We start from the raw sequence: 23,393 nt of genomic DNA, 5'->3' as shown, positions 1-23,393 counted from the left end.
CATTTGACATTTGATAAACAAGCTTGTTTAAGATATTTTCAATACAGTTTCAGCTCCAGCAATTGTAAGCAAAGGGTCCAATTGGTATTTAGTGAAGTGAACAGATGTGGACACGCTGCCTGCATTGAGATGCATTAATTTTTCTGAAAAGTGGTAAGAAATTGTGAGAGTGAATAATGGAATTCAAATCAGATGGGGCGAGATAGTTGATATTCAGGAATAAATCACCGTATAATGAACTGGCTACTTTGTTTGGATTGAATGGGGAGTCACTAATACTGAAATATCATCTGAGAAAAGGAACATGGAGATTCTGTAGAAGAGAGGCTTGCCCTGGGATCCTTCTCTCCACGGTAGAATGTTGTCTTTGAAAGGCACTGGTTCAATTCAATGCATAAAACATTCATTGATCCTTATGTAAGAAAGCTAATTTATTTACACGTACAGCGTTAAGTATAGTGGGAAATACAAAGAACTAGGTACGGTTCTTATTAAGAAAATTTTAGATCTAGGCATGTTTCAGAGAGAAATTTTCTGGCTTAGGGAATAGAGGACTTTTTTGGCATAAGCATGTGAGAAAGAAATGCTCTTGATATATTCGTGATAAGAATGAGATATATCTTTTTGCTGAGCTCTCTGTTCAAACAAGGGTGGTAGAACTTTGTGATCATTAAGACTCTTGGATGATTCTCAGTCCATCATCCTTCTAGTATTAGTACCTGGTCAGATCAATATTTTAGGAAAGGAGCCCTGGCGATTTCTGTTAGTCACTAGGACATGATGTGAATTCGTCATGTAATGTGTATTTATCGAGCCTCTCATTACCCAGCCGTGAGCTTCGGGACTATAGAACACATCAAAGATCTCTGATATATTTAAGGTGACAGAGGTCACAAGTGAAACTTTATAGAAAGGAATAACCCCTTTTAAGCTTCAAGAAATCTGACATGCCTCCATTTGAAGATTTCTTAAATCGCCAGTGACCCGTGAACGAGTTTGTGATCCAGTTGTAGAATTACTGTTTGAGACTCTTCCACTGGCAGGTACTTCTTGTCCAGGAGAACGTAATTGGGTGTTGGTGACTCTGGCGAGGCTGGGAAGACTCATCCATGACCAAATTAAAGACACCAAGGACTTTATTTGTATCTAACTCCATAGATTAGCAGGAGACGAAGAGACCCATGGGGAGATGGGGAGACAAATTGTTTCTTCTACAAGCTGGAGAAAGAAAATTGTAGCACTGAATTGCAGAGCAGCTAAGGAACGGGAGAGAAGAAAGAACTTCACAGGCTGAACCTTGGTGTCTTATTTATTCCTCTTGGCTACACAATGCCTGCCAACGGGAGACTCATCACTAAGATATTACAGGGAAACGAAGCCAGGCAGGAAAAATATGTATTGCTTTTCTCCTCACCCCATAAATTTTGTTATTAATAAATCAGATTCTTATGGAACAGCCTGCCACAGCTGTCCCTAGAAACAAGGTTTTATTAGTAGAATTTTTATTAGAATGCACAGTAGTCTCAAGAGTGAACATTATACTTTTAAGTCAAAACGCATGTCATTGAGAACGCAAGTGGTTGTTACTTACCCTTTACTTGATTTGGACCTTGAATCGTAGTTTTTTTGCTGGTGTAAGGTGACATGACTTGACATGCAGTTAAAGGTATGGTGACCTGTGATTGGTTTTCCATCCTTGGCACTCCCTACCCAAACTTTTGGGAGAATTCCAAAACAAGGCATTCTTATTGGAGGGCTACCTCTTTGGTTGCTTCAGATTCCACAAGGGGCATTTTTTTTTTTTAAACAGCATCAACAGTCAGAACAGGAATGGTGCGATCTTTTTTTAAAACTAAACTTGAAATAAATAGCATCAAAGTAAATTATAATTTTCTGATATGATTTGGCAAAGAGGGTGATTACTTTTCTATGCAGTTGCTTTGCAGAAAAATTAATTTAATTTAATTTAATTTTTTTAAAGATTTTATTTATTTATTTGACAGAGACAGCCAACGAGAGAGGGAACACAAACAGGGGGACTGGGAGAGGAAGAAGCAGGCTCCTAGCAGAGGAGCCTGATGTGGGGCTCGATCCCAGAACACTGGGATCACGCCCTGAGCCGAAGGCAGATGCTTAACGACTGTACCACCCAGGCACCCCAGAAAAATTAATTTTAAAAACTATAACATACATGGTTTTTGTTTTCTTGATTGCACACATAAATACATGCTAATTGCAAAGAAGAATCACCGTGTTATTTTGTGGTTTGTGTTTGTCAAGTGCTCTTCCGTCAGACAACTCCAGCTCACCAGGGCAGAGACTTGGGTTATTGTATATTTGTGGACACGTGCTCTGGGAGGGAACAGGCATGACCAGGCAGGGCTGACGGCATATTAAATTGAGTTTTCTTCGGTGGTAGTGCTGCAGCTGCTCCCCTCCATCGTTGGTGATTTCCAAGTGTCGCAGTAAATAGGAACCTGCTCTGGGGCCTGGGATGAAGGAGATCCCAGACTTGGTTTGGAGAATGTGATTGGCCACCATGGTGGCTCCTGGTTACTCCTGTGCAAGTGGAATCGTTTGAGTAGGTATGACTGGAGTTCTAGATTAGGAGGAAAGCGGGGAAATGTGCCCTTTGCACCCCCAGGAGGAATCACTGTTCATCTGTATCCAAGTAGACTCATCAAGGACAATTAATTCATAATGGACCCTCGTGTTAAGAGAACTTGTCAGTTGATTTGAGTTTGGGTGCTGGCAGATGACATCATGGCATATTATGGTTACTCCTGAATACAGCCTTTATTGAGAAGATGGTAGATAAGCTGCTGGGCTGGGAGAAGGACAGAGTTGGTAAACAGTCCAGGGGACAATTGAGGTGAGCTGGTGCTTGTGATAGTAGCATGATGGAAAAGTTGGTAATTAATTACTGTTAAAGAAAACTGAACTGATGAACCAATTCAATTTGTGTCATATACACAACTTTCTCCCCACTACTGGTAGATTTATTCCAAAGTTATAGAAGATACTGAAAACAGAACTTAACAATATGGGAAGGGGACAAAAGGATCAAGCCATCAATTGGACCACAGGCTAACTAGGTTATAGAGCTGAATCAGAAGATATAATGCAGGAACACTGATTCTAACTTGCTTCTTTTATGTAGCAATTTGTGTAAGATTTCTCATACTGAAATTGATTATGTAAAGTGAATTGCCTTACCAGAAAGACCTATTTGGAAGACTGCTATAATAAAGTTTCAATAACTGAGAGCGCCCAAGATGTTTTAATGTATCAAATTTGTGTTATTAATATATTCAGTATGACTTTGGGTCATACCAAGACCCATTTATGTATTCAACTAACTTAACTATTGACGTCTAACAGATAATTATGTCTAAATGTAAACAAGACAGATATAGTTTCTGCTGTCATGTGGTTTGCAACTGAGTAGTCTTTGATATTTTGTTGTGATGGTTTTACTTCTTTAATTGGGGAAGCTTATAATTTTGACTTGGTTATGTTCAGGTGTTAGAAATGAAAATGTCGTGTGCATTTCTGAGACTCAGCAATACTTAGTTTTTCTTTTCCATGTAAAGAGAAATCTAGAGTCCAATACAGTTAGGCCAATATATATATATGTATATATATAAAACACATATAGTTTTTGGAATCATGTTGTTAAATATCTGGGAGCCAGCTTTATTGCAGTAATTATTTTAGTGGTCTTAGGAGAGGGTATTAGCTCTGCAAATGATAAAAAAGCACACTATATTCATACATACAATAAATGTTGAGGCCCGCTAAAGAATTGTGTTAGTTTGGGAGGTTATAAAATGTTGACTCCATGTGAAATATGTTGACTCCATCCCTGTGATCAGTTTGGGATTACACGGCCATTTAAATATTAAAGCGTAAATTGATATTTTAGTTGTAATTTTGGTAAATGCTGAGAAGGAGAAGCATTGGGTGCTATGAGAACAGTATTTAGTTGATTGCTTAGCTTGGAGGATCAGAGAAAACTTCCTTGAGGAAGGGATGTTTGACTGGATTCAAAGAGATAAGTAGGAGTTAAATAGACAAGGGAAAGGAGAGGGTACATGAAAAAGAAAGAACCTTCTAGACAGATTTCTCTTTCTACCTGTATCTTAACTTCTCTTTCTCTATCTCTCTATCTGTATCACCCTCTATCTTTATATTTTAGGAAAAGATAAAAAGATACAACAGGGTTACATTTATGTGCCCAATTACAAAGCTTATTCTGCATCCTGAAGATGGAGATAAAAACTTTTTAAGCAGCAAAGGTATCATTGTTGTAGTTTCCATTTATGGCTGCTATTTCTGATAGCCTTCACTTTTTCTCCTGACCAGCTTTACGGTCTTCTCCATAGACAGTGCAGTCATTATTATAGAATTATATATATATAATTGAGGTGAAATTGGCATGCAACATTACATAAATTTCAGGCACACAATATTATAATTCAGTATTTGTATATACTACAAAGTGATCACCACCGTAAGTTTCATTACCATCCATCACCATACAGTTGGGTCCTTTCACCTGGTTTGCCCCCGCGCCACCTTCTTTCCTTCTGTATTTATGAGTTTGTTTTTGTTTTGCTTTATGTGTTCATTTGTTTTGTGTTAGAGTCCATATATAAGTAAAATCATACAGTATTTGTTTTTCTCTGACTTATTTCACTTAGCATAATATCTTCAGGTTCATCCACGTTGTTGCAAATGGCAAGATTTCCTTCTTCTTTCTGGCTAAGTAGTATTCCATTGTACATTTATACACGACATTGACTTTATCCATTCATCCATCAGTGAGCACTTAGGTTGTTGCCGTATCTTGACTGTTATAAATAATGCTTCAGTGAACACAGGGGTGCATATATCTTTTTTTGAATTAGTGTTTTCTTATTCTTTGGATAAATACCCAGAAGTGAAGTAGCTGAATCATACAGTAGTTCTATTTTTAGCTTTTTGAGGTATTTCCATACTGTTTTCCACAGTGGCTGTATTGATTTATATTCATACCAACAGTGCAAAAGGGTTCCCTTTTCTCCACATCCTTTCTGACACTTGTTATTTCTTGTCTTTTTTTTTTTTTTATAGAGAGAGAAAGAGGGGATGTGGGGAGGGATAGAGGGAGAGGGAGAGAGAGAATCTTAAGCAGTCTCCATACCCATCATGGAGCCCGACACAGGGCTTGATCTCACAACACTGAGATCATGACCTGAGCTGAAATCAAGAGTCAGATGATTAACTGACTGAGCCACCCAGGCGCCCCTGTTTCTTCTCTTTTTGATAATAGTCATTCTAACAGGTATGAGGTGATATCTCATTGAGGTTTTGATTTGTATTTTCCTGGTAATTAGAGACATTGAACATCTTTTCATGTGCCTATTGGCCATCTGTATGTCTTCTTTGTAAACATGTCTGTTCAGATTTTCTGTCCATTTTTTAATCAGGTTGTTTTTGTTTTATTGTTAAGTTGTATGAGTTCTTAATATATTTTGGCTATTAATCCCTTATTGGATATATGATTTGCAAGTATTTTCTCCTGTTCAGTAGGTGGCCTTTTCATTTTGTTGATGGTTTCCTTTGCTGTGCAGAAGCTTTTTAGTTTGATGTAGTCCTGTTTATTTATTTATTTCCCCCCTCATGGAGTCAGATAAAAAATAATTTTGCAAAGACCAATGTCAGGGAGCTTACTGCCTATGTTTTCTTCTAGGAATTTTACGGTTTCAAGTATTACATTCAAGCCATTAATCAATTTTGAGTTAATTTTTGTATAAAGTGTAAGATAGTGGTCTAGTTTCCTTCTTTTGCATGTGGCTGTCCGGTTTTCCAAGAATCATATACTGATGATCCTGTCCTTTTCCTGTTGTATATTCTTGGTTCCTTTGTTATAAATTAATTGACCATGTAAGTGTGGGTTTATTTCTGAACCCTCTATTCTGTTACATTGATCTATATGTCTGTTTTTATGTTAATGCTAAACTGTTTTGCTTATTATAGCATTGTGGTATAGTTTGAAATCAGGAGTATAATATCTCCAGCTATGTTTTTCTCAAGATTGTTTTGGCTCTTAAGGCTCTTTTGTGGTTCCATACAAATTTTAGGATTATTTGTTCTAGTTCTGTGAAAAATGCCATTGGGATTTTGATAGGGTCTGCATTGAATGTGTAGATTGCCTTGGGTAGTATGGACATTTTAACAATAATTAATTCTTCCAATTCATGAACATGGAATATTTTCCATTTTTTGGTATCTTCTTCAATTTCTTTTGTCAGTGTCTTGTGGTTTTCAGGTACAGATCTTTCACCTCCTTGGTTAAATTTATTCCTAGGAATTTTATTCTTTTTGATTCAGTTGTAAATGGGATTGTTTTCTTAATTTCTTTCTGATAGCTCATTATTAGTATATAGAAATACAACAGATTTCTGTATATTGATTTTGTATTCTGTACCTTTACTATATTCATTTATTGTTCTAACAACTTTTTAGTGGAGTTTTTAGGGTTTTCTATATATGGTACCAAGTCATCTGCAAATAATGACAGTTTTACTTCTTCCTTACCAATTTTAATGCCTTTTAATTACCTTTCTTGCCTAATTGCTTTGGGTAGGACTTCCAATACTATGTTGAATGCAAGTGGTAGGAGTGTCATCCTTATTTTATTCCTGATTTTAGAGGAAAAGATTTCAGCTCTTCACCTTTGAGTACGTTAGCTGTGGGTTTGTCAAATATGGCCTTTATTTTGTTTAGTTTTTTAAAGATTTTATTTATTTGACAAAGTGCTAGAGAGAGAACATAAGTAGACAGAGCAGCAGGGAGAGGGAGAGGGAGAAGCAGGCTCTCCTCTGAGCAGGGAGCCTGACATGGGGCTCGATCCCAGGACCCTGGGATCACGACTTGAGCCAAAGGCAGTTGCTTACCTGACTGAGCCGCCCAGGTATCCTAATATATAGCCTTTATTATGTTGAGGTACTTTCCCTCTATACTCTGTTGAGAGTTTTTACCATAAATGGGTGTTGATTTTGTTAAATGCTTTTTCTGCATCTATTGAGATGATCATATGATTTTTATTCTTCATTTTGTTAATGTGGTTTATCACATTGATTTGTGAGTATTGAGCTATCCTTGAATCCTCGGAATAAATCCCACTTGATCATGGTGTATAATCATTTTAATGTGTTGTTGAATTCAGTTTGCTAATATTTTGTTGATGATTTTACATCTCTGTTCATTAGGGATATTGGCCTGTAATTTTCTTTCTTTGTGGTATCCTTGTCTGGTTTTGGTGTCAGGGTAATGCTGGCCTTATAAAATGAGTTTGGAACCATTCCTTCTTCTAATTTTTTGGAAGATTTTGAGAAGGGTAGGTATTAAATCTTTGAATGTTTGGTGGAATTCACTAGTGAAACCATCTGTTTCTGGACTTTTGTTTTTTGGGAGGTTTTTGATCACTGATTCAATCTCCTTGCTTGTAATCAGTCTATTCAGATTTTCTATTTTTTCATGATTCAATCTTAGAAGATTATGGAATCATATTTTGACTCAGATTCTCAGGTAGGATAATTCAGAAGTTCTCCTTCAACATAGCAGCATGAAAGGCAGTGACTAGTTATTCCAAACAATGAAGGGACAGAATAAAATTAATTTTTATATTAAGTAAAAGCACTTCTTGCTCACTAGTTTGCTTTTGATTTTAGAAATAAACTTTTATATTTTAGGTTTACAGAATTAATGCAAAGATAGCACAGAGAGTTCTTGTATACCCATACATAGTTTCCTTTATTGTTAACATCTTCCATTGTATGTTTTGAGGATTTCTGGTCAGATATTTTGTTGAATGCCCCTCAATTTGGATTTGTTTTATGTTTTCTCATGGTTAGACTGGGATGAGTCTGTTTTTTGGAGGAAGGCCATAGAGAGACACTGCCATTGTCATCACATCCTATCAAGGGGATAATCAATATGAGTTATTGCTGTTGATGTTAACCCTGATCCCCTGGCTTGAGGCAGTGTTTGTCAGATGTCTGTACTGTGAAGTTACTGTTTTCTTTTCCTTTTCCATTCAGTCCTTTTTGGAAGGAAGGAAGCTCATACTTAAGGAGTAGGGAGTTATGCTCCCCTTCCTAAGAGTGGAGAATCTGCCTAAAATTATTTGGAATTGCCTTTTCCTTTCCATTAATTTATTTGTTTCATCATTTATTTGAATCAGTATAGACTCACGGATATTTGTGCTTTGGTACATAAACTCACACTGTTGTATTTATTCTTCTGCTCACATTGTTCCAGCTTTGACATTGGGAGCTCTTTCAGTTGGCTCCTGTATCCCTTTGATGTACAGCTATATTGAAGGGTATTTGTTTTGGAGCACTTTCTTTCTGTCACTACAAGATGGTTCAGACTCATCTTGTATTTCTTGCCTCAGTCCTAGAATCAGCCATTTCTTTATAGAATGATGGTTCTCTTATTGGAAGCCAAGATCTGGGCCATAGACATACTTGCTGTTACTGGGATGTTGTTACCTCTAGGCCCTCTAAGCTGACCATGCAAGGAGATATATATATATATATGTATTTTGGCCCATCTGTATACACATATGTATACTATTTTTTTAAGGATTTATTTACTTGAGAGAAAGAGAGAGAGTGTGCATGCAGGTGCACACATGGAGAGTGGAGGGGGAGGGGCAGAGGGAGAGAATCTCAAGCAGACTGGCCACTGAGCACGGAGCCCAACATGGGGCTCGATCTCACTACCCATGAGATCATGACCTGAGCCGAAATCATGAGTCAGATGCTTAACTGACCGAGCCACCCAGGTGCCCCTATAATATTTTTATATATAATCATCTGTATCTATGTTAAGGTAAACATGAATATATACTGGGTCTCCAACTGTAACCATTATAGGAGCATGGATCATTCTAGCCTTTTCTTACATACCTGTCACTTTGTACTCTAATAGTGTGATTCATGGCTCCCACCATCTACTATTCATCTACTTAACCATTTGGTTCCATTATACCTGTATAGTGATTCTGCAATTGTTAACAATTTATCATCCAGAGAACAGTGTTCATGTCCAGTTCCTTTTGCCTTTAGTCTTTTTTTTTTTTTTTTTTTAGATTTTTTTTTTATTTATTTATTCGACAGAGAGAGAGACAGCCAGCGAGAGAGGGAACACAAGCAGGGGAAGTGGGAGAGGAAGAAGCAGGCTCATAGCGGAGGAGCCTGATGTGGGGCTTGATCCCGGATCGCCAGGATCACGCCCTGAGCCGAAGGCAGACGCTTAACCGCTGTGCCACCCAGGCGCCCCCTTTTTGCCTTTAGTCTTAACAGTCTCCACTCATTTCCAGATTACCTAGGTCAGCACATTATTTCTCTACCTCCTTCAGTAAAATTGGTTCATACATTTGGATTCTTTTGTAACATTCTTCATTGCACCCTGGAATCCTCTGATTTTCTAAATGATTTTTAAAATGTGCATATATTAGGTTTATTCTTTGTCCTGTCAAGTTTTATAGTTTTGGAAAATACTTAATGTCTTATATTCATCATTACAGTAACATATTCCTGTAAAATAGTTTCTATTACTGTAACATAGGATAGTTTCTCTACCTTATAAAATAACCTGTGCTTCACCCATTTGACCTCTCCGCCTTGCCTTGAACCCCTGGCAACCTCTGATCTGTTCAGCATCTCTGTGGTTTTGTCTTTCTAGAATGCCCTATAATTGGAATCATATAGTATGTAACTTTTTTAGACTGGCTAGTTAGCAACATGCATTTACATTTCATCTGTATCGTTTCATGGCTTGATAGCTTATTTCTTTTTATCACTGAATACTATTTAACTGTACGGATGTACCACTGTTCTGTTTATTCCTTCATTTATGAAAGACATCTTGATAGTTTCCCGTCTATGGAAATTATGAATGAAGCTGATATAAACATTTGAATGCAGATTTTTGTGTGGGCATTAGTTTTGAAATCAGTTGGGTAAATACCTGGGAGCACAGTTGTTGGACCATGTGGTAAGACTGTGTTTAGTTTCATGAGAAGCTGCCAGCCTGTCTTCCAAAGTAGCTGTACTGCACCATTTTGCATTCCCACCGGGAATGAATGCGAGTTTCTGCTGCTCCACATTCTTGTTGGCACTTTGTATTTGTTAGTGTGTTGGATTTTAGCCATTTTAATAGGTATATAGTGATACTTTATTGTTGTTTTAATGTGCAAATTCTGAATAACAAGTGATATTGAGCATCTTTTCATGGTTTTTTTTCCTTTACCAGTTAATTGTATTTTTATAAATACTTTGGTGAGTGCCTGTTTAGTTCTTTTGCCCATTAAAAGTTTTTTTTCTTTTTATTGAGTTTTAAGCATTCTTTGTATATTTTCATTACAAGTCTTTTATCCAATATGTATTTTGCAAATATTTTCTCCAGTCTGTGGCTTGTCTTTTTATTCTTTTAACAGTGTTTTTAAGTAGAATTTAAATTTTAATGCAAGTCCAACTTACTAATTTACTTTTTTAATAGATTGTGTTATTGGTGTTGTGTTTAAAAACCAGCAAACTCAAGATCATTAGAATTTTTTCTGTTTTCTTCAAAAAGTTTTAGTTTCTCATTATCATTTAGGTCAGTGATCCACTTTGAATTAATTTTTGTGTAAGATGTAAGGTTTGTGTTTAGACTTTTTTGTATGTGGATGTCCAATTGTTGCAACGAAATTTGTTGAAAAGACTTATCTTTTCTCCATTTAATTGCCTTCTCTCCTTTGTCAAAGATAAGTTGACTATATTTGCGTGGTTCTATTTCTGGACTCATTCTTCTGGTCCACTGGGCTACTAGTCTATTCTTTCACCAATACTACATTGTCTAATATAGCCTTTATAGTAAGTCTTGGAATCAAGTAGTGCAAGTCCCTCAATTTCTTCAGTATTTCATTTCTCCTTTAATGTTAAAGGCCATTCTGGGTCTTTTGCCTTTTCATTTAAACTTTAGAATGAGTTTGCTGATTTCTGCAAAATAGGTTGCTGGGATTTTGATTGGGATTGTACTGAATGCATAGGTCAAGTTGGGAAGAATTGACATTTGATAGTACTGAACACTATGAACATGAATAATATTGAACTTCCAATTCATGACCATATCTCTTCAATGTTTTAGATCATCTTTTATTTTTACATTGGTGTTTTAGTTTTCTACATAGAGGTCCTGTGTATATTTTGTATGTAGTTTACACCTTAGTGTTTCATTTCATTTACTATTGTAGGTGGTATTATTTTTTAAATTTCAGGTTCCAGTTGTTAATTGTTGATATAAAGGAAAGCAGTTGACTTTTGTATATTGACCTTATATCCTTTAACCTTGGTGTAATCACTTTGTAGTTCTAGGAGGGTTGTTTTTGGTTTGTTTTTGGTTTTTGGTTTTTGTTAATTCATTGGAATTTTCTGCATATGCATTCATGTCTTCTGTAAATATAGACAATTTTATTTCTTCCCTTACAATCTGTATACCTTTAATTTATTTTTCTTGTTTTATTACACTTGCTAGGGTTTTCAATATGTTGATGAATAGGGAGTGACAGAGAGCATTCTTGCCTTGTTCCTGATCTTAGGGGGAAAGCATCCAGTGTTTCATAATTAAGGAGATGCTAGCTATAGGTTTTTTTTGTTGTTGTTGTTGATAGATGTCTTTTGATAAATTGAAGTTGTTACCTATTGCTAGTTTACTGAGAGTATTTTTTAAGTCATGAATAGGTATTCAGTTTTGTCAAATGCTTTTTATGTGTCAGTTAATATGATCATATGATTTTTCCTGTTTTCTCTATTGAAGTGGTGGATTAATATTGATTTCTTTTCAATTGTTGAACTTACCTTTACATACCTGGAAAAAATCCCAGTTGGTCATGGTGTATAATTCCTTTTATGCATTCTGGATTTGACTTCATGACATTTGTTGAGGATTTTTGTGCCAATGCTCAGGGAAGATATTGGTCTGTAGTTTTTCTTTCTTGTCTGTATCTGATTTTGGTATCAGAGTAGTGCTGGACTCATGGAATAAATTAGAAAGCACTTTCTCTGCTTTTGTTTTCTGAAAGAGACCATAGAGAATTGGCATGGTTTCTTTCTTAAATGGTTTTTTAGAAACAACTCATGAAACTACCTGGGCCTGGTGAATTTTTGGGAAGATTATTAATTATCAGTTTAATTTATTTTATAGATACAGGGCTATTCCAGTTGTTTGTATCTCCTGTTGTAAGATTTGGTAGTTTGTGGCTTTCAAGGAATTCACGTATTTCATCTAAATTATCAGATTTGTGGGCATAGAGTTGCTCATGATATTTCTTTATTAACCTTTTAATGTCCATGGGGCCAGTGATGGTGATTCTTCTTTCATTTGTGATATTGGCAATTTATGTCTTCTTTCTTTTTTCTTAATTATCCTGGCTAGAAGTTTATCAGTTTTGTTGATCTTTTCAAAGAATCAGTTTTGGTTTCATGATTTTCTTTGTTTTTCTCCCATTTTCAATTTAATTAATTTCTGCTCTGATTTTTATTATTTCTCTCCTGCTTGCTCTAGGCTTGATCTTCCTTCTCTAGTTTCCTAAGGTAAAAGCTTGGGTTATCGATAGATATTTCTTACCTAATATATGAAGGTAATGCTATAAGTTTTCTTCTTTAATGCTATAAGTATTGCTTTTCCTACATCCCACATATCGTTATAAGTTTTATTTTCATTTTCATTTAGTTAAAAATTCTTCAAAACTTCTATTGAGACTTCTTCCTTGAGCCATATGTTCTTTAGAAGTATGTTGTTTAATTTCCAAATATTTGGGAATGTTCCAGGTATCTTTCTATTATTGATTTCTAGTTTACTTCAGTACTTTTTAGTTTACTTAATGGTTTGTATTATTTTTCTTTTTAATATTGTTAAGGGTGTTTTTATGGCCCCGAATGTGCTCTATCTTGGAACTTGAGAATAATATGTATTCATCTGTTGTTTGATGGAGTATTCTATAAATATTAGAATACTAACTAGATCAAGTTGATTGATAGTATTGTTGAGGTCAACTTTATGTATATTGATTTTCTGTCTACTTAAACTATCAATTATTGACAAGGAGATGGTGAAGTTTCTTTTTAGCTATAATAGCAGATTTGTGTATTTTTAGTTTTAACCTCCCACCAGAAACATCTTAAAAAAACTGGATAAAATATATGAAACAACTGTTTTATAAACTTGCTATATCAGACAGTATGGAGCATTGCTTCTTGAGAAAGAGAAGTTAAGTGAGTCCTACAATTGCTCCAGCTTCCTGCCTGGAGAGAGTTCCAGGCCATAGCTCAGGAAGGGGGAACTCAGGTGTAACTAAACATAGAAGGTAGCACATGATCATTGTTCAATGAATGGCACAGGAAAGAAAAGTTAAACGAATGGAGGAGGTAGAGCCACTAGAGTGGGGTGGATCCAAGATTGACTATGGACGAAATGAGGATTTTCGTGGGTTTAGGAGGCTAATATAAAAGGGGTAGAAAGAGCAAAGATGGTGATGTTGGAAAGTATTATATAAAAAGTGGTACAGGTCCAACCCCATCTCATAAAAATAAAGGTTTGTGGAAGGAAATTGTAAAGATAGACTTGAAAAGTACCTTGGGGTTTATTTGTGGAGATTCATAAGTCTTAATGTGATGTTTGATTTTATCAGTGGGTCAGTGGCTTTTTAAATGTAAAATAAAACCAGTAAACCCCCTTAGAAATAAGTCATTTCCCTAATCCCAATACAACACACACACACACACACACACACACACACACACACACATAGTTGCTTTCGACAAAGGGGAAACATGGGGTGACCAGAAGCCCCAACCACACCATCTCTGATACTTCCTCAGAACTTCTAAGTTTTCAGAGCATAGTTAAAGTATGTCTGCTGTAAGCTAAGGAAGTCTTTGAGAGATTCAGACAGACAATACCAGGATGAAATGGGTGTGTAATGAACCAGCTGCCAGGTGATTGGATTGGAAGGAAGATTGAAGTTAGGCAAGGAAATGCATTAGGAGCTGCTGCGTTGATTTAGGCAAGAAGGGATAGGGGCATGGACTAGGATGGTGGCAGTAAAGACAGAAAGAGACTCAAGGGAGAAATACATGAGGGAATACTAGGTTGTGATGATTCGTTGGATGTGAAGGAAGGAAGGGGAAGAGCATTAAGTTGCTCTAAAAGAATTCATAGTCCCTTGACCTGGTACACTTAGGGGCCATGATAATTCATAGTCCCTTGACCTGGTACACTTAGGGGCCATGACTATTAATAATAATTTATGGTTACATAATTCACCGAGGCCCAAATCTCTGAGCTGCTCTTGGTGGGTCCTAGGGCATGCTTCTTATTCTTAACTTACTTTTTCTGTTAGGTGGGGGTCTATAACAGCTCCTACCTTATAAGATTCATTTCTAGTATTTGAAGATAAAACATTAGAATTGATGCAGGGGAGTTTCTCTGGAGCAGGTTTTATTAACTCTTACCTTTATTTAATTCTTAAAGTTTTTTTTTTAAAGATTTTATTTATTTATTCGACAGGATAGAGACAGCCAGCGAGAGAGGGAACACAAGCAGGGGGAGTGGGAGAGGAAGAAGCAGGCTCATAGCGGAGGAACCTGATGTGGGGCTCGATCCCATAACACCAGGATCACGCCCTGAGCCGGAGGCAGACGCTTAACCGCTGTGCCACCCAGGCGCCCCGATTACCTTTATTTAATTCTTAATTAGCGCTTCTGTTTTCTTCAACATACTGAATTAAAATGCTTTTAGTGTATTTCTGTGTCTGGCTTTTTAGTATGTCATGAATAATGTGAAATTACTGAGAAGCAAAAGAAAAATGATTATGCAAATGTTTGAAATATTTAAAGTAGTCTTAGGGAACTGGAAAAATCACTAAAGTTATACTTTTTTTTGTAGAGCCACAGGGTATTAAGAAGAAAGATCATTTCAGAAAAAGAAAGTATAAGTAGGAGAATGCATTACAAGCAAATAATCCAATGAATTCTTTTAATTAATGAATATTCAGATAACATATTAATTTTTTCTGAAAAATTAATGTTCTATTTCCTAAAATACAACAGCCAAACCAAAGAATTTCAAGAATGAAAAAAAAAAAGAATGTTTAAACAAACTTTGAGGTTAATTAGAAGTAATCTTTCAAACTACCTCGTGTGATACATAAGGACAGATGTTTTTATTTTAGGACCAGGACATAATTGTTGAAGCAATTGATATATCTTTAGACCCATTCTCCTTGTCAGAACTCAGCCCCCGAGCTGCCTTACAGAATACCTTCCAGATCCCAGGCAGCCTTGGAAGAGATTCCCTACACTTGCCTTAACCTAGAGAGAGCTCTGTGCACCTTCTCTCTCCCTTTTATTCCCATTCCAGTTGCCCGTGTTACTTAATTGAATAAATTCCCTTAACACTTCCTGGTGGATTGGAATCACTAAGATTGACTTTGAGTGCTGCTCAGTGGAAGTTCTATATTCAGCCTTTCTAAATCCTTACAACAGTGTGACAAGGATATTAGAGAAGGCCTAACCCAAGGGGATGAAATTCAAACTGGTGGCATTTCACACTTAATGGTGGGCTTGCTGGATGAAAGATAATTTATTTTCTCAATCTGTCATAGGAAACCAGTGGTTAATCCTTGAATTACCGTAAGCCTAACATCTTAAAAAGGGAGTGTAAAGAAATTTGCTTTGATGCAATTGTTGCCTCATCAGTGCACAGCCTGAGAGCTAATAATGTGTATACATTGCAGGACATTTGTATTATGCTGCTGAATATTTTACTCAGCCACTCTGGAAAAGGACATTTTTGTGTACTGAATGACACTAGGTCTTGCTTATATGGTATTACAAGCTAAAATGATATTTACTGCAAATAAATGTCTTGCCTGTCAAGAGGCTGCCTGTTTAATATTTGCATGATCTAAGCTAATTGTTTTTTTTTCCCCTCTGCTTTGTGAACTCATTTTTGGTCTTTTTTTTTTTTTTACACACTTAAAATAAGTTAGACAAATGGAAACGAGCTTAAATAAAATACATATCAATCTAAGTTGCTGCTGTACAAATAATTCTGGAAAATGTCTTTGTGGGGAGCATAGAGTTTTTAATTTTACTTTTGGATTTCAATTATGTGTGCCATTTCTACGCCCCGTCACTCTATATAATTAAGAACTGGCTGTATGTTCCATAGCTGCACAGCCTGTAATCATTGGTTCTGATGTGTGATTCTCATTTAACCCAGGTTAAAATAGAAGTAGAAATTGGGTCAGTTTTTTTTTTTTTTACCTTCTTCCACTCAATTCCAATTTGATTTTTTTTAACTACTATAAGATATTTGTGCAATATTGTTACTGGTAAATGACACTGGTATATCACTGATAATATGACAATTACTACTTACAAGTGGAAAAGGATTTCTTCCTCATTGAGCTGTGCCCTAGAATCCTACCACATGCACTTGGACAAATAAAATGTACAATTGTCAATTTTTGTTCTGTTTGTACATTTTTTAAAAAGACTTTATGTGAGAGAGAGAGAGAGAGAGAAGGAGCAGGGCAGGGAGGATCAGAGGAGAGGAAGGCTCCTCGCTGAGCAGAGAGCCGGGCACGGGGCTGGATCCCAGGACCCCAGGATCATGACCTGAGCTGAAGGCAGATGCTCAACTGACTGAGCCCCCTAGGCACCCCCTGTTTGTACATTTTGGAGGGACTTCGGCATTTGGAAAATATAATACATTTAGGGGTAAATTAGAGAAAATATTTGTTAATGCTAGTTGAATCCACCTTTCCCTATTGGACTGTTTGGTGATTTTATAAATATTCAGCTCTGTCCTTGATCTTTCTAGTTGTGTCTCATTGTTCTATATGCTAAAGCTGTGGCCATTTTTGTCTTGTGTTCAACAACCTAGATCATATATTTGTGAGATTCAACTCTGAGTAGACTACTTCTAAATTTCTCCAAGAAAGGAAATTTCATAATTTGGCTTAAATGTAACTTCTTCTCTTGGAGAAGCTTTCTTTGTCTCCTCCTCCTTGACTCACCTCCTCCCTTCCATTGTGTTTTGGGCAGTTCCTTCCTTCCTTCCTTCCTTCCTTCCTTCCTTCCTTCCTTCCTTCCTTCCTTCCTCCATCCAATGAGTGCTGAATGATTCTTGATTGATGTCTCTCTCCCTCCAACCTGAAAACTCAAGGAGGGTGACATAATCTATCTTTGTTTACACTGTATCATCTGTGAATATACATTATAAGTAGTGAACACATTTTTACCAAATGAACAAATACTTTGATAAATTTGGTAGCTGCTACTATTAGTACCTAAATTGAGTCTAAAATCTTTTTCTGGAAGTCATATCATCTGTACTATGACTGCTGGGGCCTTTTAAAGTGGGTGGTAATACTTTTTTGCTGTGTTAACCTTCTAGCTCTTTTTCTCTACCGTTGAAATCTTTAAAAAATAAATTACATTTATGATAGAAAGCATAGTCCTTATTTTTAAAAAGTAAAGTGCTTATGTGTAGTTGTGATGAGGGTAACTCCTGATTGCATCTTAGGAAAAACAGTATCATTTTAACCATTTTTTCTTTAGTCAAATCCCTTGCTTTTATCTTTCCATGTAGATTGGATATTAAAAGATTTTCATGGCTGCTACGGATTTCCTGTAAGATCTGTTCACATTCCCAATCATTTTTTAAAATTTGTAGAGTAGGGAAATAAAAAATATTTGAATAATACTAATACTGAATAACAATGTACTTTTTTTTTTACCCCAGTCCCCACCCAAAGTAGGTAAACATTAATCACAGTTCATCCTCTTAAAATTCTGACCTCAAAATTTCCTAATAAATGTGTCCCTAAAGGAGGTTTTTGCTTTTAACCCCCCCCCCCCCACTGCCGCCCACTGAGTTTACACTCCAAGGCTAGTGGTCTTAACATCCCAAATGGAAGACCTTAGAGTCATACAGTCTTGAGAAGGTATACGGAAGGTCACCTAGTACAGATGCTCACTGGATAATTGAATCCCTCCAGTAACATCCCCATGAAGTCTCCGTCTAGCTTATTATTAGGAATCTCCAATGATCCAAAGTATCATTTCCCGTGGCAGCAGAGTCTACCTTTATTGTCAGCTTTAACTGTTGCAAACTGCTTCCTGATATTGGACTCTACTCATAGTTTCCACTTATTTCTTCTGTGTTACCGTTTGGGCTCATAAAGAGCAAGCTAAACCCATCCCCCACTTAGTTTGGTCTGCTCTAACGGAAATACTATAGACTGCATGGCTTAAACAACAAACGTTTATTTTTCACGGTTCTGGAGATTGAGAAATCCGAGATCAAGGTACACCAGACCTGCTGTCTGAATAAGGTCTGCTTCCTGGCTTGAGAGAGCAGTCTTTTTGTATCCTTACAGGGTAGAGAGAGCAAGCTCCCACTAGCTCTCTGGCCTCTTAGAAAGGCACTAACCCATTCATAAGGACTGTACTCTCATGACCTAATTACCTGCCAAAGGCTCCACCCCCAAGGGCTGTCCCTGAATGGTGGGTCAGATACATCTGTTCTCGTCCGACTTGTTTTATTTCTGGATTTTTTGTAAGTTTGTCAACTTTGTTGATAATTGATTAAATTTTAAAACGGTTAACTGGAAAAACATCTTCATTTTAGAGCCAGCATCTCTAATCATACTTAATAGAGAATGGTCTTGGACAAGTTCATTAACCTTTCTACGGAGCTGTTTCCCAGTATTTATTTACCTTACAAGATTATTGTGAGGACTAGGTAGTTGTAAAGTGCTTTTATGTAAGTGTGTATAAAGTGCTTAAAATATATGGTGAGTGCTGAGTGTGTATTAGTGATAATAATCTTTACTATTAGTACTTATTCCAAGAGTTCTGAGAAATGCTCATTTCAATACTGAATAAATAGTAAGGGTCTGTGACTTCATTATATTTTGAAGGCATTGTCTGATATATTTAATCAAGACCTGTAAGAATAAAAGTTACACATAAAAAATTCACAACCACACATTTGTCCAAATTCTTTGACAAATTAGAACAGAGTAGAACAAAGTTCTGACATTAGTTAATTCATTTGTTATGGAGTGAGAGAACAGGTAATATATTACAAAGTGTGTACTTCTCATGTCTTTAATATTAAAAATAATCGTATTAGCTTTTTACCAAAATGCATATTTTTTCATATAAATATTTTTTAATTTTTAAAAATTTTTAAAGATTTTATTTATTTGTGAGAGAGAGAGAGCACAAGCAGGGGTGAGGGACAAAGGGAGAAGCAGGCTCCCCGCTGAGCAGGGACCTCCCCCGCCCCCACCTTGTGTGACTTGATCCCAGGACCCTGAGATCATGACCTGAGCCGAAGGCAGACGCTCAACTGACTGAGCCACCCAGGCACCCTGAGATGAACATTTTTGAAAATATGGAAGCTTCTGTTAATTTTTGTCTTTTTAAGATGCTTATTTCTGCTGATACATTTCAGCAGCACAGCGTGGCCTTTTCCAGGCTAAGATGCTGAGCTGAAACCTCAAAGAATCCCTGCAAAAGAGATTGGATTCTCCTTCCCTCTGTAATTTAGTTAGTGAGAACCACAGCTGGGAAAGCCTTTGGGGGGCAATTATTTCCAACTGTTTTAAAGCTTTTATATTAGGGAAATAGAAATACATTTGTGAAAATCTTAGAACCAAGTAAACAACTTGACTGTCTTAGGTCAAGTACTGAGTAAGGTGATAAGGTGCAGCTTAGCCACAATCAGAGACTTGCTGAGGACTGTGGGATCCAGAGGCTGTCAGACACATTTCAGATAAGTCATTCCCCTTTCCCCTTCAGTGTCTTCCATTAAGAGGCCTGCTTAGATGATAAGGATGGTTAGAAAGTGCTTTTTTCATTGCCTTTTAAATTTACTGTTAAAAGAATATTCATAGCTGAAGCAGTCTTTGATGCCAAGCCATATTTTAAGAACAACAAATTATTATAATTCTGTTCTTTTTATAGCATCTGTGTGCGCCCACAGACGTGCGTACACACACACACACACACACACACACACACACACGCAAGCAGTTTGTCACAATCTTGTCCTGGCCCACAGAAGTCCGCTGTTAACTTTCAGGAGTTTTATAAAGCACTTGATATTTTGAAGTAGCTTGAAATTTGCCACAGTGGGAGTATTTACACCATGGAAATTGGTGAATGCTACACACATCAAAGCCTTTTTTTCCTCTTAGGCAGCTGGTTAGTAAACATGAGTACACCCGTGCCTCCAAATATTTCTGTAAATAAAATAAAGGCTGTTAGCATTGAAATTGGTTTTATTATGAAAGTTTACATGAGAGAAGAAATAACTGGGTATTTTTTTTTTTTTCTGTGTTCTCAGGGATACGGAAAGACCGAAGAGGAGGGAGAATGTTGAAACACAAGCGCCAGAGAGATGATGGGGAGGGCAGGAATGAAGTGGGGTCCTCCGGAGATATGAGGGCTTCCAGCCTTTGGCCAAGCCCTCTCTTGATTAAGCATACTAAGAAGAACAGCCCAGCCTTGTCCCTGACAGCCGATCAGATGGTCAGTGCCTTGTTGGAGGCTGAGCCCCCCATAATCTATTCTGACTATGATCCTTCCAGACCCTTCAGTGAGGCTTCGATGATGGGCTTGCTGACCAACCTTGCCGACAGGGAGCTGGTTCACATGATCAACTGGGCAAAGAGAGTGCCAGGTAAGAACGCTAAGCTCAACATTTATTTTGAGAGTCAGTAACTACTCATGACCTGGTTGGTGCTGTCATGGGAGAAGTGGGAGCAAACAACAGCTTGCTCTCGAATTGGTTTCAAGGTTACATCTGAGTTTGTTAATTTTTACTGTCAGCATACTATAATTCTCCTGGAAATTAGGAAATAATGTTTTAAAATCAAAATCTAGAAGATTAAAGTCTGTCCCCTGACATTATTTATTTTTAACCAAAAGATCTGGGATGGTCACAGCATAGTAAGTGCATGTACTATTATGTGTTCATATGGTCGGAAGTTTTTAACACAGAACGATCCATGCACTACACATTTGTAATATTGAGAACTTTCGTTCAAAGCACCTCAATTATCAATAGACAATTTTACCTTAAAATATTTCCTTTTAAGATGTTTATAAACTAAAGAGATAATAATAGGTGTCTTTACTGAATGCCAGTTATTTACTCAGCTGTCAACGCTTAACATTTCAGGAGAAAGGTAATACAGCGGAACAAAAAATTAGGTTCTCATCCCTGAAAGGAGCTCGTAGAAAGGTGCACTGGCTGAAGTGACACTTGGTTCTTCAGCTGGTTCTCTCAGAACTGGTGTTCTTGTAAAACTTGACTGTTGCTCTTGTTGTTCAGGGAGAAGAACTCTAGTTATCATGGAAACAAGACTAGAAAATGACCTCCTCCATGCCCCAACATATCCATTCAGGAGCTAACATAGATGAACCAAGGCAAGAGGAAGTTAAATCTTTTTTCTGGGTTTATAGATCAAATGAGTAATGCTTTTAGACAGAGATTGTCTTGTTTGGTTTCTTTTACTAGATGAAATTCATTATTACCAATGAAGCATATGGGATGTTTTTTATTAAACTAAATAAATGTAGAGTTTTGTACTTGCATTTCAAAGTTCACTGATTATAGACCAAATGAACAAATGCCCGGCCTTAGAGACTATATATATTAATATATAAACATGTGGTCCTTTGATTAAGGAGCCAGCAGGGTTTGATCCCAGCTTGATAGAGGGCATCCCTTTAGGTGGCGGAGATTGCATTAAATGAAGGTCTGAGAACTGACAGGCAGAGTTAGATTTTTAGGGTCAACCCAACTGACAAGTAAAAAGTGTTGGCCGTCTTTGAAATTAAGAGTTTTATTGAGCACCTACCTAGCTTAGCATTCTCATGTGAAGCAGAGCCATGTAAGCAGATACTGGAGTCTGAATGTAACATGGTTATAAGCCATGTTTTTATATTTGTTACTGCCTTTTTAAAAAATACTTTGGGAGAAGAGAAAAAAACAAAAGAAAACAAATAATGGCCACATACCTGAGAGCCAACTCTTGGTTGCTGTTGCGTTTTATTGTCCTATAAGTGTATATTTTCCCTCTTGAAGTCTTGTATTAATTCCAGAGCCCTGTCGTACATAAGTATATATTTTCATACTTATCTGTAGATTTCCATCATGACATTTTTATAATTATAAAAACTTGAAGGGCATGTAAAATAACTGGAATGAAGTTCAAGTACATTAGCAGCGAATGAATATCTTCTAAATTTGGAAATGAAATGGAGACAGAAATCAAGGGAATGAAAATATGTCCATGGTTAGCTATCCCATTGTTAAACCCAGAACTAAATAAAATTTATGATAATGAGATGTATAGCGAAACCACTTGATTATATTAGATTAAAAGACTGAAATGATTCCAAAACCCTTGGACCAAACTATGTCTTATTACTTGATGGTTAAAAAAAAGAATTATAAAGGCAGAAATGAAATTCTGTGTGTGTGCACTATTGGAATACAGCTGTTGTAAATCAAAAGCCTACTTATCTGACCAAGCAGAATAAAAATAGTCATTGATTTTAAAAAGATGAAAAATGAAGGAAGGAAAAAGTCTTCAGGAAAAACTTGGAAGATGATTGTCAAGCTTTACAGAAAACTGACAAAATCACATTTTGGAAAGCTTTTATATATCCAAATGCCATCTGTCATTTAAAAAAAAATAGCCCATACCAAAAATCTAATATAGGCAATATTGCATTTATACGGTGATAGTTTGAGGTTACTACAGAGGGAATACAAAACATCACTGGTAAGAGTACCAAGAAAGCCAGTTCTAGAAGTACTTGGAATTAACTACATGATTCAAAAACCTGCATGGAATATTTGGTTAATCTTTATTTTTTATTTTTAGTTTTTTAAAAAGATTTTATTTATTTGAGTGTGAGTGGGGGGGAGGGGCAGAGGGAAAGGAGAGAGATAATCTCAGGCAGATTCGATCTCATGACCCTGAGATCATGACCTGAGCCAAAATGAAGAGTTGGATGCTTTACTGACTGAGCCACCCAGGTGCCCCTTGGTTAATCTTCAGATGCCATCAATAGAACAGAAATTGTGAGCTGACTTCATTTTTAAACACTTCAGTTTTAAGGAGGTAAAATTGACGAATAAAATCACAAGATATTTAAAGTTGTGGTGATTTGATATACTTAGGCTTTGTGAAAGGATCCCCTCCCATCTAGTGAATTAACACGTCCATCACCTCACTTTTTTTTTTTTAAATTTTTTTGGTGAGA

General features: G+C 36.6%; 1 protein-coding gene across 11 annotated transcripts in view; it reads left to right on the top strand.

Annotated features, from left to right (window-relative positions):
• ESR1 (estrogen receptor 1) overlaps window positions 1–23,393 on the top strand; it is a 390,082-nt gene that overhangs the window by 216,280 nt on the left and 150,409 nt on the right. For all 11 annotated transcript variants that reach the window (XM_044386430.3, XM_048226166.2, XM_048226168.2 and 8 more), the window contains one exon: window positions 20,461–20,796. In XM_044386430.3, coding sequence (XP_044242365.1) covers window positions 20,461–20,796 — 336 coding nt within the window. The remainder of the gene's footprint in view (window positions 1–20,460; window positions 20,797–23,393) is intronic.

Source organism: Ursus arctos, unplaced genomic scaffold, assembly GCF_023065955.2.
Source record: "Ursus arctos isolate Adak ecotype North America unplaced genomic scaffold, UrsArc2.0 scaffold_13, whole genome shotgun sequence".
Taxonomy (NCBI): Eukaryota; Metazoa; Chordata; class Mammalia; order Carnivora; family Ursidae; genus Ursus; species Ursus arctos.
The sequence above is the reverse complement of the archived record's forward strand: the minus strand, read 5'-3'. Positions and strand labels throughout refer to the sequence as shown.